This window comes from Apteryx mantelli, chromosome 1 (genome assembly GCF_036417845.1).
Source record: "Apteryx mantelli isolate bAptMan1 chromosome 1, bAptMan1.hap1, whole genome shotgun sequence".
Lineage (NCBI taxonomy): Eukaryota > Metazoa > Chordata > Aves > Apterygiformes > Apterygidae > Apteryx > Apteryx mantelli.
Genome location: NC_089978.1, coordinates 166,618,910 through 166,638,220, shown reverse-complemented (window position 1 = coordinate 166,638,220; position 19,311 = coordinate 166,618,910). Strand labels below are relative to the sequence as shown.

The window sequence follows — 19,311 nt, the reverse complement described above, 5'->3', positions numbered from 1 at the left end:
TTTTCCCCGACCCCGGGGAGATAAACATTCCCCGCAGCTGCTCACACGGCGAGCAGCCCCGCATCAGCTTCCTCCCCTCCGCCTTTGGCAGGGCGAAGGCCCGGCCGTACGCACCTGCCACCTTAGGTCTCAGAAACTTGGCTTAGCAGCAGGGGAATAGAGCCTGTGCTCACAGCATGGAGGAAATCCTAGGAAACTCCCTTGGTACAGGCAAGGGACTGAGCTAGGCGGGAAGCCGGGGAAAAGCCACCCCCAGAGCACGCTGCCTTGGAGCTCCTCAGGAACCTCTCTGGCTGCGGGAGCTCTCACCAGGGGAGGAAAAAATGAAAGAAATCATTCGCTCTCTTGTCAAAAGTCAGATCATTCAACAGAAGGGGTAAGTTCACAGAGCACCGACTGGGTTCTCTCTACGCTCTGCTCCCTGACACAGGGACTCGGTACCAGCCCTGGGGGTGTGGGGCAGGGATGCCAGAGGCAAAGGGTGTGAGGGCAGCTCTGCAAGGGAAGAGCTGCGGGAGTCTCTTTAATAAAAAGCCCCAGTGAGAAAGAAGCTCTTACAGGGTTTAGAGGAAATAAGCAACAAAAGGGTCTGGGATTGTATCCTAGTAGATCATTTGTGAACTGAGAAAGCTCAGCTCCACTGCCCACTTTCAAGACATCAGTCTCCTCTCCTCAGTGGGATAAGCTGCACATCTGCTTCCCCAGGTGTCCTGGCTAGAGCCCCCCAAACACCCCTGCAACTCCAAAGAAAAGGCCTCTTCCCACACAGAAAAGGAAAAGAGGAGACACTTCAGTAACCAGGTTTTACATATGATTTTCAACAAACCATTTTTTGAAAATGAGCTACAGATGACTTCCTTTGTCCATCTTCTCTCTTCAACTCATTGTGAATAAAGGGCAGGATGGGGTCTCCTATTCCATTCTTTTCTTGTTCCTCTGCTGCATGCACCGACTGCATCTTCTCATTTCAGTCTCTGATATGTGAGAGGGACACCGCCACACTTCCCAGGCATCTGTTGGTGACACCATGAGTGGAAACCAAAGGGAAGGGCATGGCTGAAACTCCAGCATGAAACTGGAATTCCCATTTTTGACACATTGCTGAGAGGAGGTATTCATCACTAAAACTCCCCTCCCTGAAACCATGGAAATCCTACCAAAACATGCAAGAAACACTTGTGTGGTTGAAGCTGGGCAAAATTCTTTCTGGACAAAACTGATCTTAAACCTTGCTTTTGACCAGAGGATTTTGTCTTCCATGCTTGTGACCCTCCTATTCAGGCAGCCACCACTGCTGCACTTTGAGTGTCTCCAAAACCCTTTCTAATAACTCAGATTTGAAGGCTTCTTCATATCTGGAAAAGCCAGAAATAAGGAGCCACTTTAGCAATGTAACAAGACTTCCTGTCCACCTTCCTTCATCTCCATACAGACACGCAAAGACAGTGCAGAACTTCATGGGGCTGGGAAGAACATCTGAACCTGGGGAACTTCCATTCTGAGACAACCCTGAGCTTCCCTCCACATAGTAGTATCCCACTGGGGCGTAAGCCTGAGGACAAACTGTTTCTTGTAGGTAAAAAAAACCTCATAGACCAATCCTGCACATGGCTTATGACGTGTTACCTCACTGGTAGGATGGAGAAGTCCCCACCCCCACAGGAAATCATTGCTGGGGCCAGTTCCATGACTACTACCTGTCTGAGGCAATGCGGCATGAAGAAAACAGGAAGGCAAAAGCAGAAAGTTTTAGAAATAAGCAAAGAGTTCACTTGCTACATACACCAGGCTCCCTCCTTCTCCAAAAGTAATCACTGTGTGGCACCTCCCTCCTGTCCATGGAGAAGAAAAGAATGCAATTTGCAGCAGGGGACTCAAGCAGAATACAATCTGGTAACCCCACTCAGCACTTTCCAAATGCTTACTGCCTTCCCCACGCTCTGAAAGTGTTCAAGTCATCTTTGGGTTTGCATGACTGCACAGACATATCAATGCTAGTTAGCACACAGACAGAGGTTAAGTGATTGTTCATTCTCCAGGGAGATCAATATTGGAATCATTACTGCTTCGAAGTCACAGGCTCCCAGGCCTGTGCCCCTTTCATTAAACCATCTCTGTCATATAGATGAATACAATCCCAGCACAGAGAACCATCAGTAAACCTTTCATCCCCAAATTAGCTAACTACAGGCATACCTCATTTTATTGCGCTTCGCTTTATTGCGCTTTGCAGATACTGCGTTTTTTACAAATTGAAGGTTTGTGGCAACCCTGTGTCGAGCAAGTCTATCGGCGCCATTTTTCCAACAGCATGTGCTCACTTTGTGTCTCTGTGTCACATTTTGGTAATTCTTGCAGTATTTCAGACTTTTTCATTATTATTATATCTGTTATGGTGATCTGTGATCAGTGATCTTTGATGTTACTATTGTAATTGTTTCGGGGCGCCATGAACTGCACCCATATAAGATGGCAAACTTAATCGATAAATGTTGTGTGTGCTCTGACTGCTCCATCAACCGGCCGTTCCCCCGTCTCTCTCCCTCTCCTTGGGCCTCCCTATTCCCTGAGACACAACAATATTGAAATTAGGGCAATTAATAACCCTACAATGGCCTCTAAGTGTTCAAGTGAAAGGAAGAGTCGCACGTCCCTCACTTTAAATCAAAAGCTAGAAATGATGAAGCTTAGTGAGGAAGGCACGTCAAAAGCTGAGACAGGCCGAAAGCTCAGCCTCTTGCGCCAAGCAGTTAGCCAAGTTGTGAATGCAAAGGAAAAGTTCTTGAAGGAAAGTCAAAGTGCTACTCCAGTGAACGCACAAACGGTAAGAAAGCAAAACAGCCTTCTTGCTGATAGGGAGAAAGTGTTAGTGGTCTGGATAGAAGATCAAACCAGCCACAACATTCCCTTAAGCCAAAGCCTAATCCAGAGCAAGGCCCTAACTCTCTTCAATTCTGTGAAGGCTGAGAGAGGTGAGGAAGCTGCAGAAGAAAAGTTTTAAGCTAGCAGAGGTTGGTTTCTGAGGTTTAAGGAAAGAAGCAGTCTCCATAACATAAAAGTGCAAGGTGAAGCAGCAAGTGCTGATGTAGAAGCTGCAGCAAGTTCTCCGGAAGATCTAGCTAAGATACTTGATGAACGTGGCTACACTAACCAACAGATTTTCAGTGTAGTCGAAACAGCCTTCTATTGGAAGAAGATGCCATCTAGGACTTTCATAGCTAGAAAGGAGAAGTCAATGCCTGGCTTCAAAGCTTCAAAGGACAGGCTGACTCTCTTGTTAGGGGCTAATGCAGCTGGCGACTTTAAGTTGAAGCAAATGATCATTTAGCATTCTGAGAATCCTAGGGCCCTTAAGAATTATGCTAAATCTACTCTGCTTGTGCTTTATAAATGGAACAACAAAGCCTGGATGACAGCACATCTGTTTACTACATGGTTTACTGAATATTTTAAGCCCACTGTTGAGACCTACTGCTCAGAAAAAAAGATGCCTTTCAAAATATTACTGCTCATTGACAATGCACCTAGTCACCCAAGAGCTCTGATGGAGATGTACAATGAGATTCATGTTGTTTTCATGCTTGCTTTCAAAGTTTTACTATTTAAGAAATACATTTTGTAAGGCTATAGCTGCCATAGATAGTGATTCCTCTGATGGATCTGGGCAAAGTAAATTGAAAACCTTCTGGAAAGGTTTCACCATTCTAGATGCCATTAAGAACATTTGTGATTCATGGGAAGAGGTCAAAATATCAGCATTAACAGGAGTTTGGAAGAAGTTGATTCCAACCCTCATGGATGACTTTGAGGGGTTCAAGACTTCACTGGAGGAAGTAACTGCAGATGTGGTGGAAATAGCAAGAGAACTAGAATTAGAAGTGGAGCCTGAAGATGTGACTGAATTGCTGCAGTCTCATGATAAAACTTTAACAGATGAGGAGTTGCTTCTTATGGATGAGCAAAGAAAGTGGTTTCTTGAGATGGAATCTACTCCTGGTGAGGATGCTGTGAACGTTGTTGAAATGACAACAAAGGATTTAGAATATTACATAAACTTAGTTGATAAAGCAGCGGCAGGGTTTGAGAGGAGTAACTCCAATTTTGAAAGAAGTTCTGTTGTGAGTAAAATGCTATCAAACAGCATCACGTTACAGAGAATCCTTCATGAAAGGAAGAGTCAATCGATGCGGCAAACTTCACTGCTATCTTATTTTAAGAAATTGCCACAGCCACCCCAACCTTCAGCAACCACCACCCTGATCAGTCAGCAGCCATCAACATCGAGGCAAGACCCTCCATCAGCAAAAAGATTACGACTCGCTGAAGGCTCAGATGATGGTTAGCATTTTTTAGCAATAAAGTATTTTTTAATTAAGGTATGTACATTGTATTTTTAGACATAATGCTATTGCACACTTAATAGACTACAGTATAGTGTAAACATAACTTTTATATGCACTGGGAAACCAAAAAATTCACGTGACTCGCATTATTGCAATAGTCACTTTATTGCGGTGGTCTGGAACCGAACCCGCAATATCTCCGAGGTATGCCTGTATAGTAAACACTAAGAGTGTTTTACTTGCACTTTTGTTCAACTTTAGCGGGAAAGTGGGGAGAAGCACAGAAAGAAATAAAAGAAGAAAAGAAGAAGAAAATGGTGTTGAGTTCTACCTTTGTTACATATACCACCCTAGTATCACCTATCAAAGGCATTTGCCCAGCAAAAGGATACACAATGTCCTGATATTTTGCACGAGTCCTCGTCTGTCCCAGAAGGCTCTCCAGCAAGGTCTGAACAGTCCCTGCCTGCATTGGTTCCATCTGATGACAACTGCTCTGAATCTGAGCCATTAGAAGAAGGAATGATTTCCAAACCATCATCAAACTATTGTGTTTGTTCCTTCACACCTCCCTCCCTCATCTCCACACAGAGCAATGAAACCTTCAGACTACTCTGGGGAAAATCAAGGGGCCCATGACAATACTAATGACACAATTTAAGCAGCTGCTGGCATCACTCACTTTCCCATTCCACCATACATCCCTCACAGCAGCAGGCCAAGCTAGCAGCTGCAGGATTCCCCATCACCTTGCTATAACCTCCTTAAAGGAAGTTTATGGCTTCCCAACAAAGGTGGGAGCAATCCTCTAGGAAACTCCGTTCTCATTTTCCTAGACAGCCACTGCACTCTTACCTGACGAAGAAAGAGACGAAGAGCACGACATGTGGCCTCAGGCAGCTCTGATAACTTGGCTTCTGCTGCCTCCTGGAGAATCTGGCTTATTTCTTTTTGAGAAATAATATTGCTGCTCTGGTATTTCACAAACTTGAACAAAAGGCAAAAGAAAGGCAATAAATAGTGAATGACCCACAGACTCCAAAAGTGACCCATCTCCTGGAAAGACTTCCTCTTTGTGAAGAGATGCTGCAGCACCCAAACCACAGGCCTAATTTTTACACCACTTTTAATAGAACTGGTGCAAATACCTCTATTGACATTGTTCTGACTTATACGTAGACTTACTTTGGTTTAGGTCAGGAAGGAACTGAACTGAACCAGACCACCTCTTAAAAGTGAAATAATAACAAGAAAGGCTCACAGACCCCACTGTGTATTTGGAAGGGGAAGGTGCATATTAATAACCCCTTCTTCTCATCCACTGCCATGAGAGCTTTATCTTGAGTATTTCTACTGGGCAAGACCATCCCTCTCTTGCTGCCAGGCCTCCCCACACACAGCTACGTAGTAGATTGTTGTAATTCCCTGACCTGAAATGTCAGGTCCATAAGGCCAAAGAGTGGGAGAGAAGCTGTGATATCATGAGCAGCTCTGTTCTTCAAAGAACCATAGCATGCTCCCAGTCTGGCAACAGTGGTTGCATGTTCTCTGTAGCCTTCCCCTCTCCTCCCCAGGGGTGCTAGATGATGGGAATAAATGCTACAAACACTAGAAGAACAGGATGTGCTCACTTAGAGCAGTCAGTTTCTGTAGGGTGCAGAAGGGAAGTTTGCTTGAAGGTATTACTATGGGACATGAGTATAGTCACAGCGTGACAGCAGCGTCTAAGACTGCATGTTTGTTTGTTTGTTTGTGTGTGTGTGTGTGTGTGTGTGTGTAGAGGCTAAGTGCATGATGTACTTTCCAATAGCCAACCCACATGCACTATACCAACATACTTGCAGAAATGGAGAACAGCCTACCCTTCCCCTGCTCACCAAAGTCATGACCCTGAGAATTTCTGGCTGCATAAAGGACTTCCGTCCCCCACTGAGTAGCGTGAAGAGCAGGAACCGGTGCCAGGGCTGTGAGGCAACATGTAGTGCTGGGAGAGAAGGAGAAGCCAATCAAAAACAGCTTTAAAATCTGCCAGGAGATAGACTGGACCCAGATAAGGACAGTCTTCCATACTGACCCTAGTTCTTCTCTCCTAGACCCCAAGCTGTAAAACACCAACAAGGTATTTTGCTGTGCTCTTATTTGCTTTTAAATCTATTACTCTTTTGGCAAGAGTTCAGTCATGAGGACAAAAGCTTCATAGCTTTTTAAAGCAGAAAATATGTTCTGTCCATCTTTATGCTTTTATAGGAAGAGAAACCTTCTTCTGGAGTGTGTGTCATAAAAAAGTAAGGGCATATCTTTAGCCCAGGGTTAAAAAAAAAACAAAAAACTCTGCTTTCAATATGAGGACGTGTTTCCTGACCAAGAGTTTAATTTTGCTGCAGAATCCTCTTTGGGGAAAGAAGAAAGCCCTATAACATAAGCTCCACAAACTGAGACTGGATCTGCATCAGAGAGCATACCATGGGGATCAGCTAGGCTGATGGCAGCAGTACAAACAAGAAAAGGTTCTTAGTAAGAACCACGGATGATATAAAGAGGTAAGGCTCAAGGCCACTGGGTGTGACAGCATGAAATCTCTCAGTGAATGCTAAGTTAAGTTGTATCACCTTGTATTTACTGCAGGTTAAGAACATGTGATGGACAATTACAGCAGATCAGCTGGTATGAGAGAACTTGTTATACCACAGCAACTCACCATCAGGTCTGAGGCCTTTGTTTTGGAAAGGTCACTTTTCCACCGGCAATCACATAACCACCCTATTGCCATTATGACAATCTTGTCTACAAAAAAGCAGCACTAACAAATCATGTAAAGTGTTTGGGAGGTATTTTTTAGCTGCTGGAAATGAGAAGGTACCAGCATTGTGTACTGAGCCTGCTCTGCATACCTGGAAAAATCTCTAGACCAACAAAGGCTTTTAAAGAGCCTCAAATGAGGACACTTCTACAGGCAGAGTCCAGGCCGCACTCTTTGCAATGCTGTTGTTTCTTTCAGTCAAACAAAGCCATGATCCTCATGCCACTCAGAATAAAGAGACTCTTGTTACTGCTGTTGTTAACTTCTGCATCACAATAAGAATTTAGGCAGTTAAAGTGAAGGGTTCAGCTGTTGCTGAAATGGCATTTTTTCAGCTTTATCCTAAATCAGTGGAACCTCCCCATAGCCTGCCACTTTTTTTTTTCCTTTTAACAAGGCCTTTTAACAGACTCCCTACAGCTACTGGCTGTCATTCATCTGCAGTATTACATTTTCATTCACCAACTTCCTTTCTCCCAACAATGTCCCTTTTGTCTGGCATTCATTCACTCCATCCCCTTCTCTCTTAATGTTTGTGTGATTGATTTGAATGGGTCAGAGTACGGAGAATTCTCTTTCTGTTTTAAGATCAGAGCCAACACCTGTACTTTGTGGCAGGAGGCTGACAATGAGTGGAAAGGCCTACTCATTCACCCTGACTTTATGACACTGTCATATTATGTTATAGTGCTAACATGGAATACATTAAGTCTGACATGGACTCTTGAAACCAAGGTCTGCATTTGCCCCTGGAAATCTAGAATTTCCAGCTTCCATTCCCTAAGGCTAAGTGAGTCCTCCTTCCTCTAACTTTATGGTTTAAAGGTTTGTTACAATTGGCTTGGAATTAAAAGGCAGTGTATTCCTCCCTCCCTCTCAGTTCTTAAATCTGTCACTCTTAACAGATTGGGGTGGAGGGTGGTAGTGTCTTTTTCTTTGTTCTGGAAAGCATATTGGTATCTAGAGCCAAAGTGAGGGCTCACTCCTTCAAGGGAGCCAGGCATTGTGATTTCATCCCACAGAGCACATGATTAACTTTAGGCATACAAATCATTTTTCACATTGGGCACAACTCATTAAGCATCTGCTCCAGGGCCCTACTGGATGGAGATCAAAGAGCTCAAAATCACTGTAGGAGGGAGACCCAGGACAACGGAGGGCTAAGGAAGGCTTTACCAACATCCTGGTTCTTCACATACAGGTACTCCAGTAAGGTTTCCAGGCAGGCAACCACAGCTTGAGAGAGCAGCAAGTCTTTCTGGAATGCCCAGAGGAAGAAAAAGAAAAAAACAACACAGGCAACAGCTATTGCAAGAATAAAATTCAGAAAGTGGCAGGATCTGAGAGTGTTCAGCACAGGAAAGTAACACCCTTCATCTCCTTCATGGGATGCAATGTGCTGTAAATGATCCATCACGTCAAGGAGTCAGACAAAGGCAGGACTTATTCTGACTATAAAAGCAAGCAACAGTCTTCAAAGAATAAATGTGGGAAGCCAATGTCACTCAAGACAGTTAAATGTGAACTGATGAACTATTCCCCAAAGCAGCTTGCTAGGGCTGTGGGGAAGGAGTTTGATACATTTTTACCAGCTCTGTCCCTATGGGTGTAGGGGCCCTGAAGAACACAGGAGGTGGGATAACAGAGATTGTGGTTAGTACACAGAATTTAAGCTGTCTAGTTCAGCAGCAGGGAGAACCACATAGCTTGATTTACCTTCTTACTCACTGCACCATGCTGCATACACTGCAGCAAGAACATTTCCCCTCCTCCTCATCACAGCTCTGTAAGGGGTGGAAAAAACAAGGAGAAAGAAAAAAAGGCAGACCCTTGGGTCCTGCTGCAGGGTGTTTTTTCCGCAGGTTAATATAAGTGTTTGAACCACAGCAGCACTAGTGTGTTCCAAAAGCATTATTTTATATACCTGCAAGTAGACATGCACCAGGAGGTTCTGCAGACTGACAACAAGTGAGAAGACCTGCCGCACAGCAAGGGGGTGCAGGGCAGAATCCTCCAGAGATGTCAGCTGTGGTTCCCTCGCACCTTGGGCTGTGGTTTGGATGACAGTCACCAGCAGAGAAGAGAAGTTCTGTCGCAGGATAGCTCTCAGGAACTGCAGGATGCTTACTAGACAGAAAGCCACTCATTAGTGGATACCAGTGTTTTCCTCTCCCCTGCCCTTTTTGTTGGTGCCTATGGGCAGCCTGGGAGACGTGAGGAGAGAAAATTCAAGCTTAAGGGCCCACTGGAGAGGCACAGCAGTTGCCAACAGATGCAGGTAGGAATGGCAACAAATTCCCTTGCTCACCTCCCACTCTGAGATGCTGAGACCTATTTCATGCTCAGTTCCAGATGTCACTGCCCACCTCCAAGATGAATTTTGCATCTTTTTGTGTTTTTTTTTTAATCTCTTCTGCTCTTCCTTACCACCAAGTATGTACTCCCTAAGCCAAATGTACCAAAGCTTCCAGATCCCCACCATCACCTGCACAGCCCCATCCCATAGTCACTTTGCCCTTAGAGCCTTCCCCCTCCTTCAATCTCGTATTAGCACCTGCTTCAAATCATATCCCCATAACAGACACCAAATACCTAGCAGCAGGATGGGCTTCTTCTTCCTGAAGATGATTGCATTCAGGACTTCTGTTAGGTCTAGAGAGAGCGTCTGGTGAACCTAGAGGAGAATGAAATACAAGAGAAAAAATGGTGCTGGTCTGACCTGGTAAAAAACTGCTTCCTTATATACTTTCAGTCCTTAGACACTATCCCATGATGATACTCTGAAAAACAATAGAACAGCAACAAGGTTTCAGGACTCTGATCCAGAAAGTAAAGTCACATAACTGGGGCCTCAAGTTTCACTCATTACTAGCTGCCAACCCTGCACAACTTCCAACCCACAGTGAAATCTCATTAGCCTGTCTCACTCTCACACCTCCCTGCATGCCCTCTGGCATATGGCTGGCAGATCGCTGAGCATGTGGAGTACTAGGAACAGCCATTACTGAAGACTGCCTTACCTTAACCACCTTAGGCCAGTCAGCAAGACTGATTAGCTGGGCAGCCAAAAAGCAACAGTGACAACAAACAGCTGGTCCTGCCTGCTCCAGCTGGGAAGCCCACAGAGAGCCCAGGGCTAGGAACTACTTTACAGGCGAGCACAAGAAGGTGTGGGCGAGGGAGACAGAGGAGGTTAGGAACTTGGACTAGAGGAAACAGGAATGGTGGGCTTAAGAGGAGAGTCTGCAATACACTGTTTCCCTCATGGAGCAGCCATTCAGCAGGGAATGGCATGAAGTTTCACAGAGCCCCAGGAGGGGTCAAACTTGCTCTTCAGCAAGGCAAAGAGTTGGCATGGGAGGGCAGGCACAAGGATCACCCAGCTTATTCCCTCCAACTGTCTTCTGAAGAGAAATATTCAATAGCAGATCTGGGAATACCACATGAGTGCAACAGGGGTAGCAGTGGTTACTTGTCTAAGCACTGGCAAGCCCAAATCTTTAATAGTGTCCAACCCATGTCCCATGCTTATCCACAGCCCCAAGCAGCTACCGGCTCCTGCTACAGCCACCAGAAATAACACAGTTAAGGCACAAGCTTGCTATGGGCAGACAAGTCCTCATTATTAACACCAGCCTGAGATGAATGTGAGCAGCTCACACTTCTTGGAGCCATTGTTCCCCTCTAAATAACTGCAAGCTCTGGGGGATAGCCTGGCATCAGTCCACAGGCACAGCCACAAAGGGCAAAGGCTCTCAGCAAGGGCCTCCAGGATGCTTTGTGCAGCATCAGCAATACCAAGCAGCAAGAGAAGTGACTCTACATCCTATCCCCTCTCCTTCCCCCTCATCCGAAGATCAGAAACATTGAAGCTTAGAAGTGTTGAAGATTAGAAACACTGAAGCATCCTGGAACTGCTCCCATTTGCCACCTGCATCCGTAGTTTCTTTCCACAGCTCCGGTGCAAGACGGATTCTGGATTTCACGTCATAGTGCATCAAGCCAATAAGGTACTGACAAAACTAACCAACAGGCTTCTAAGTGATTAAACGATTGCACTTCAAGGATCAATACGAGCTGAGAAAGTCTCTCCCAGAAGATGAAACTCAATACTAGCCACTAGAATTGAGTCCCTTTTGGGACTGGCACAACACTGACCACCCAGACACAGCCCTGACCTGTCAATTGAAAAGGTAAATTGTCTGTGTGTAACGTTAATAGAGCAGGGACAAGCAGGTTTCCCTACACAGTCACACAGCTGTCAGTCCATACAAGTTCAATGCTGTAAGAATTAATCATACACACCCATGAAGCAACAGGTACAGACTTCATCTGGTCTGGCTTTTTGGAAAAAATCCTCCCACAGCATTAGAAAACCAATCCTTGCCTATCTGTGCAGATGCACACATGCCTGATGATTTTATCATCCATGAACAGATGCACTGACTCATAAGGAACATACTCAACCAGATAAAACTGCAGGAACAGAGCTCAGAATTCAAGCCATGTTGTTTAACTTCATTTCAGGAGAGGAGAAAAAGGCAAGGTTAGATACTTTGAAGGGAATGTCATCCCCTTGTGTTGGCATTAGAAAGTGCTCCATTCCCTCTCACTTGTAATTCCAATAGTAGCTGACAACTCCAGCTCAGCTCTCTTGTTGGACTGCAAAGCATCAAATACAATGACAGCTGCCCACATTTATATCAGCTCTGTTAATATTGAGCGCTTATTTGCCAATAACAGATTTGGATTGTGACTGTTCCACTGCCTATCATTTTAGTACCAACAAAGCATTTTAAAACATGGGAGCTGTTCCTCCCACTGCCAGCCTTCCCTTCAGAAACACCTTAAGAAGTATTTTGTTCTGTCCTGAAGAGGAAAGTGATTTGATCAAGAAGGCTGGGTATGCTTTTCTTTCCCAGGACTTTTGTCTCCCTCCCTAACTCTCCAGTGATTCATGTCACAGCCTTCAGAAGCATGCTAGCCTCCAGCCTAGCTGGAGAAGCGCAGCAAGGAATAACTTGTAGACAAATATGAAAAAGCTATCAAGGTGAGCAGATTCCAGCTCAATGCAAACCTTCTTTTTTTTTTCTTTTTTTTTTTTTAAGTATTTAGGTTTGGGGGGGGGGGTTAGGTTTAGCCATTCCCTGGATCCAATTGCAAGAGTGATTCTCACCTCAGCATTGTAACGATGCTGATAAATTAAGAGGGAAGCAGCCAACAGCCACCCAGAGCAGAGCAAGGCATCTTCAGATGACAGGTAAGTGGGTTCAGAGGGAGAGGACCACAACCAGGTGCACTGCAAAATCTTCTGCAGGAGCTCTAGCAAGGACACGTTGGAGAGGAGCACAGCCACAGCTGCATAGGAGAAACAGAACTGGAGAGGCTGATGGGATGGCACAGGTTAAACCAGCTTGACAAGCAGAAGGGAAGTGCAAAGCACACCCCTGCTGCAGTGAGGCAGCCCCAATGGCCACAGCTCATCAGAATAAGGCTGTCCAGCTATGCTGGTATTCATCTCCCACAGCATGAGCGACAGCTAGGCCAGCCAATAAAATGACCAGTGTTCAGCTAACACAGCTGGGAGGTTGGTTAGAGCTGCTTCTCTTATTGTTTAATTTTTTGAACCATGGCAATACAAAGACATTTCAACAAGGCACCAAAGCCCAACTGCTGTGTTTTTTGAACAAGAAAAATACAGTGGTTCTGTCTCTCAGCAGCCAAATCCTGAATCATCAGAAAGCAGCAAAAACAAAACAAAGCAAACACAACCTAAAAAATTCATCCCACATACAAAATGTTCTTTGTTAACTGTAATGTTGCATCTGAAGGGGGAAAATCTACCTTACCTGCTGAGAGGGTTAGAACACAATCTGTGATGGCCAAGCTACAGCCTCACTGAAAATAGCTCAGCAATCAACACAGTCCTGCCTCACCTCTCTGTTGACTGCTAGGTGTTGTTTGATGAAGGCTCCAGTACAAGAAATTCAAGGATGGCTGCAGGAGGTCAGCGTCCCTCGGCGTACATTTCCCACAGAGGTTACTGACTGGAAGCGAAAGAATGGGCGTAACAAAGACACCAACATAACAGAGCACCTCAGCGAAAGAAAGAGGTCAGTCAGTGGGGGCAGAATTCAGACACAAGTAGCACAACCTGAAGTGAAACTAAACAGAGCATGGCCCAAACAAAGCAACAGGACTCTGCCCCAGAGTGTCTACTTTACACCAAACACTCCGCACTAGAGCATGATAACAGCAAGAAACAAAGCAGAAAAGGGTTTATTAAAGGGAATACATCACACTGGGCAGTAATAACTCCAAGAGTTACTATGAGATAAGCTACCTGTTTCCATAGGCAGAGTCTGTCTCTAATACTGCATCAACCATAGATGCCCACAAGCCTATCTCAAGCCGTAGATGGCCAGTCTGGGGAATGACATGGAGAACTGTGCTCCTCCACTCTCACATATTCTCCCCATATCAGTAATAAATTCACCATGCTTGTTGTAAGCACCAAACATTTAGGAACAGTGTTTAGCAAGAGAGTTTGGGAGGGAAATCCAGGTCTGTGGGGCTCAGCAGGAACTGTTGTAGGAGATTGTTTGAAGAGCTGAAAGTCTGAGTAAGCAATTCTCAAAAAACACATCAACATGCCTTCCCCACACCCCTCCCATCTATGAGCTTGTTTCATGCAGGCCTCATCAGAGAAGAGTTACTTCCAGAAGGATGCCTAAGGAAGCCCATCAGCAATACTGTCACGTGCCAAGTCACTGACAGTCACAGGCTTTGAAACCGTGTCATGGCCATGAGAAAACTTTGACCACCTTGTGAGGTGTCAGACAACAAATATATTGTAAAAGCAAGAGGTGGAGAACCTCGGTTTTGTTGCTTGAACTGGTAACAAGGGCTCTCTGCACCATTCTGGCTATGAAAGTGTCTTAAAGCAACCATAAATGTAATACAAGGTACACATTCTCCAAAAGGGTGAAGAGTCAGCCCCTAATCATCATATGGAACAGCTAATGAATACAGACCAAAGCCCCCTGAGAGAAGATGGATGTGCAGACTCACCCTGGTGAAGCAGCCTGAAGTCTGTGCTGTCCAGCTCCCTCACATCCCTGCTCCGCAGCTGCACCAGGAAAAGGAGGTTCAGCAAAAGAGGCAGGTTCCTGTTAGCTAAGAAGGGAACAGACAACTTTTCAGCAAACTCTAACCTGCTCTACCTCAAAGCGTGCCAAGAATTGTGAATTTTCAGGCTTGGAGAAGAGGGTAGGTTGAGGGGAGCAAGTATTCCCCCTTTCGATACACACCCACCCATATCTTTCCAACCTCATTCTCCTCTATACAGTCTCCTCTAGGTCAGGCCACCTTCCTGCCTCTTTGTTGGCCTTGAGTTATACATTGGACCCTGCCAACCCTGTTCTAGGGACAACTAGCAAAGAGCAAAAAAAGGAGGCTACACTCATTATTTATACTCTTAGTGAACCATGTAAGGGGCATGTTTACCACACATTTAAATTCACACTGCTAATAAGCTAGTAATCACCAGCCCTTTCCAGATTGCTCTTTTCCCTTCTACTTGCCATCACTGGCAGCCTTCGCCTTGACAGCAGCCCAGCACCTCAGAGCGCTCAGCTGCACAGCATTTGTTCTCCTGCAACTTGTGAGGCTGGGAAACAGGGATCCTCCTACCCCACAGAGCAGAAGACATGAGAGGTGAGAGCTCCAGCACAGCAGGTTTGTGCACAAGGAGAATGGTGCTTTTCAGACCACACACTCCCCAGGGCAACCACACTGTCTCCCTAGTACATTCACTTCTCTGCAGGGCTGCATGCAGGTGTAGAGTTTGTATGTATAGAGCCATACCTATTACAAGCATCTATGACCTCCAGAAAAAGTCTTCACAAAGGCTCAGGAGGTTTCAGTTTTGAGAGGGAAAGATTTACAGGTGTCTTTAATGTTAATGGGTTCTTGATGGAGTCCCACTGTTGGGTCTTCTTGTTGTCTAAGGGCAGGCTACTGTTTGATCAGGGATGCAGACCCCTGTGCTTATCTGTCCTGGCTGTCACAGAGAGCTGCCTGTGTGCTGAGACAAGGAAGTCACGTCTTGAGGGTACATCTGGTGCTTAACTTTCTGGATGAGGTTGCCAATAACTCAGCTAATGAGTTCAAGATGCAGTATGAATAGAAGCTGAGGATATTGGAGGCAGCAGAAGGAGCCTAATCTTGCAGAAGCCCCTCTAGCCCAGTGTCCTGAAGAAATGGATCTGACTACCTCAGCAGGAACAAGGACAATCTGCCTCCCCGAGTCCCTGGCATCCCTAGATTAATGACAAAGGGATGCCACAACTCTAAATGTGTGCAATACTAAACAAGATTGGATTGCCCACTTTATTCATAATCTTGTAGCCTCATGCTCTGCCAGGCTCCTGTTTTGAACTCCTCTCTTCTCCAGCCTATCAGACCTTCATGGAGGTAAGGCAAAAAACTGTCCCTCCCCCTCTAATGAGGACACCAAGGGGCTGGCAAAGAGGTTGTGCTCCCATCACTACTGCTGCCCAGCAAAGACCTCCAAGCAGAGCAGTACTGTAACAAGTGTCAGTGCCCCCCCAGGAAAAAGCAAAGGCTGTGCTGGGTCCCATATCCTAGGGAAGCCAAAGAGATCCCAGTATTGCTTCTTCCTTCAATTCAGGCTTACGTGCTGTTTTGCACAGGGCTTTTCACAATGGGACAACAGTCCCAGCTCCAAAATCAGGGCTAGTAAGGAAAACGGAGATTTCTCCAAGTCAAAGCCCAGCTAAATCTTCCAAAGATTTAATTGATTTATGAAACCTGGTGATATCACAATTCCTTTCTGGGGATCAATATCATGCATGATTCAAATAATCTCTCCTCCTAGCCTCTGTGCCCCAGGAACTGTACTCAGGCATGCCAATTTGTTTTAGACAGAGAAGGGGCAAAAAGGAGAATGCCTTTCTGTCACCAGCTGACCGCTTGTTTAAGCAGGGAGATTTACCCACAACAGCTCTCCATGTGAACACTTATGGCAGCATAATAGCACCCTGCCTTGGCTTAACACTCACACTTTGAAAACACAACAATCTAAACCAGAAAAAGACTCTCTCACTTCAGAATAGGAGCTTCTGGAAAAGGAAACTAAATCAGTACAGTTCTGTCAGTAAACTTCCTCATACAGATAAGTACTGAAGCAACATCAGCAGTTCAGAAACTTCCCTTCAGCCACCTACCCCTGCTAGCTGATCCCACAGCAAGACCCAAGACATAAAGGGAAGTCACCTTGTAAGGAGGCAGAGCTACTCTCTACCAGCAGCTGCTGCAGAATCTGTAGGAACTGACTCCGGAGGAGGTCACAGACAAGGACATCCTCATTTCTTTCCAAGAAGGATCTTAGAGTCACCAACACCTTCCGAGCCACATCCACAGAGCCTGAGCAGACCAAGTCCTGGGAGGGAAAAAGCATGCATTACCTTTCTGCCCCAATTAGATGGAAGTCACTGCTATTTAATACCGTTATGCTAATCTGGTGCCTTGGGAAACATCCTAATAAAGCACTTTTCAGATTAAGTATGTCCTGATTAAATGGAATATTGCATAAGGCAGGCAGGCTGTCCTCTGATAGGCACCTCTGGGTAATATCCTGTTTAAAGCATGCATTTGGCTCTTTACCTCCCATGCAGCATACAAGGCTGGGAGCAACATAAATTTAAGGTCAATGTTTTAGAAAATGAGTTCCTAAAGTCAGGGCCTGGTTTTCAAGAATGTAGATCCTCTGGCACTTCTGCTCTCCCTATTGTTTTTAGAAAATCAGGCCACATATTAAGGTGCTTACTTAAAGTCAAGCTTGTGAGTCAGTCCATAGTTACTCATTCTGAGAAGTCTTGGGCTGGCAGCCTAGTATCTGCAGTAGCAACGTAACAGCTAAACTGCATGAAACGTAAACCAGACAAGCAATCACTCAGTCACTGAAAATGGAAGAGTTGTGTATACAGCATTCAGCCCACAAGCCTGCTTCTTGAATACAGCTCTGTGCGGAATCTGTGAGCTAAATACCACAGCCAGTAGCATTAATTCAGGCACACTTTTGATGTTAAGGTGTTTAACATTAAATTCACCATGTATAAGTACACAAGCATAAGTACAGTTCCATAAAGATCAGGCAGAAAATGTTGACACTATCATATTACATAAGTCAGCACCACCATCCTTCCCTCCCCCAGTACTCCTGACTACTGCATTGCAAACGGTACAGCAGAAAGAGGGAAACAGTAAAGAAAACTGCTCTGAGCAATGTTGCCAAGCCTATAGCCTGCCAGGACAGCCCACCCAGCCTAGAGCCTTTTTTGGCTACATTCCCTTATCACATAATAGTCATACATCCAGACTGGATGGGGGAGAGGAAAGGGCTGTGGGACCTCACACCCAGGAAAAATGGTTAAGGTAAGAAAAGGCTGCCAGTGCCAGAAAAATTCCTCCAGCTCTGAGGGTTAATTCCCACCTACAGCTGAGACCTTCAGGAATAAGTAGCAGGGAGCTGGCTGCACAACCAGCTCCAGTGGCAGTGGACTGCTCTCTGGCACCTTCTTTGTCAAATCCAGCGCTCCAGGACATGCCAGACATACTGCATATACAAGGACCAACTGCAAGGCACTGGGACTGTGGGCTTAACCCAGTCCAGATGAAAAAGCTGGGTGTTCCTCCTCTGCAGGATGCAGAGACCTCCATATGAAGAGAGGCTAAAAATACTGGGAGCATTCAGGACAGGAAGAAGAGACACCATATGGTACAGAATAAGGAATGACACAGTGAAGGTAACCCAAGCACTCCTGTTTACCTTCCCTCACAGCACAAGGGCCAGAGGACATTCAGGGAAACAAAGGAGACTCATTTAATACTGATCAGCTAAGTCCTTCTTTGCATCCTGCATGCCTTCCTATCACAACTTACACCAGACTGTAGCTGAACTCAGCACACAGAATGAGCTAGCTATTTGAATGAGAACATCCCATTAAGCTAGGGAGGATAAAATATGTATGGGGAGCATCAATCTTACACATCACAACAGAAAACACCTGTAGTTTCCTGGGGTTAATACGACAACTTCTGCAGAGGAAGGTTTTTCTATAATTGCCTGCTATGGAAAACCATGATCTCAATTCTCTCTTCGAAAGAAAAGGACACACAATCTACTCTGAAAGTCAAGTTTTATGGACCCAACACAGCATCAAGTACCTGTCTCTATTCTCAATTTCACTCCTCAGCTTCTCTCTTTTAGTGACATTCAGGAATGTAATGTAATGTCAGCCAATCCATCTCCATTCCCTAGGAGAGCAGCTCAGATCTGGACCATGGAGAAGACAGGTGGGCCAAAGCATGACTGCTACCACATTTATCACCAGGTGAACACACACAGCACAGGATGGTGTTAACCAAGGGTCACAGCCCTCCTGGTCCTAGTAAATGCATCGCTGTATTAACATTTTTCTTCTTACTCAGGAGCTCAAGGTCTCAAATGAAGCCACTAACCATCTGCTCTATCTAATCCAGACATTTATTAAAAGCAGATAAGCAAATAAATCATCCTTGGAAGGATATTCATTTTCATTTCACTGTACCATGCAGACACCTTTCTTTTTACTATTGCTTTCTCAAGCTGGGATTATTCACCTCATAAGTTTTGTTTATATCTGACAGTATATTTATTCTAGAATATTTCACTGTTTTATTAGCCCATCTAAATTCAGATTGATTACGCTCTTCCCCAACTGAGAAGTGAATTGTCAAAGCCTGTGATTTATTACAGTTCACTTTAAAGACTGGGACAGAGCTAAACTAATTTATTTCTGCAAGAGCACATGGCAAGACAGAAAAGGGGAAAAGCAGGAATGCTGTACCATTCGGAAAGGGAGCCATCATTTCTCTTTTGCTAATTTATAGACCTGTGATATATAGGTCGACTTTAGCTTGAGGAGTGATAGGTTCCAAAACTATTGCCAAAGGTAATAGGGTAGACAAGTCTCATGGGACACTTCTTCTAATCTGCACTGATTTGTCTATGTATCGATTGCTTTTACTAATAGTCGGCAAACAGTATCAAATGCCTGAATGTTGTTACCTATTCTGCAATAGCACCCAAACCTATGAAAGAAC

General features: G+C 45.1%; 1 protein-coding gene across 1 annotated transcript in view; it reads right to left on the bottom strand.

Annotated features, from left to right (window-relative positions):
- Positions 1-803: 803 nt before the first annotated feature.
- Positions 804-19,311, bottom strand: part of MEI1 (meiotic double-stranded break formation protein 1) — a 41,494-nt gene continuing 22,986 nt past the window's right edge. The window contains exons 22-32 of the mRNA XM_067296271.1: positions 16,441-16,606; positions 14,215-14,319; positions 13,080-13,190; positions 12,320-12,501; positions 9,736-9,817; positions 9,068-9,270; positions 8,320-8,401; positions 6,221-6,327; positions 5,199-5,330; positions 4,736-4,845; positions 804-1,013 (exon numbers count right to left, since the gene is read on the bottom strand). Of these exons, the coding sequence (XP_067152372.1) occupies positions 968-1,013; positions 4,736-4,845; positions 5,199-5,330; positions 6,221-6,327; positions 8,320-8,401; positions 9,068-9,270; positions 9,736-9,817; positions 12,320-12,501; positions 13,080-13,190; positions 14,215-14,319; positions 16,441-16,606 (1,326 nt within the window). The 3' untranslated portion in view covers positions 804-967. The remainder of the gene's footprint in view (positions 1,014-4,735; positions 4,846-5,198; positions 5,331-6,220; positions 6,328-8,319; positions 8,402-9,067; positions 9,271-9,735; positions 9,818-12,319; positions 12,502-13,079; positions 13,191-14,214; positions 14,320-16,440; positions 16,607-19,311) is intronic.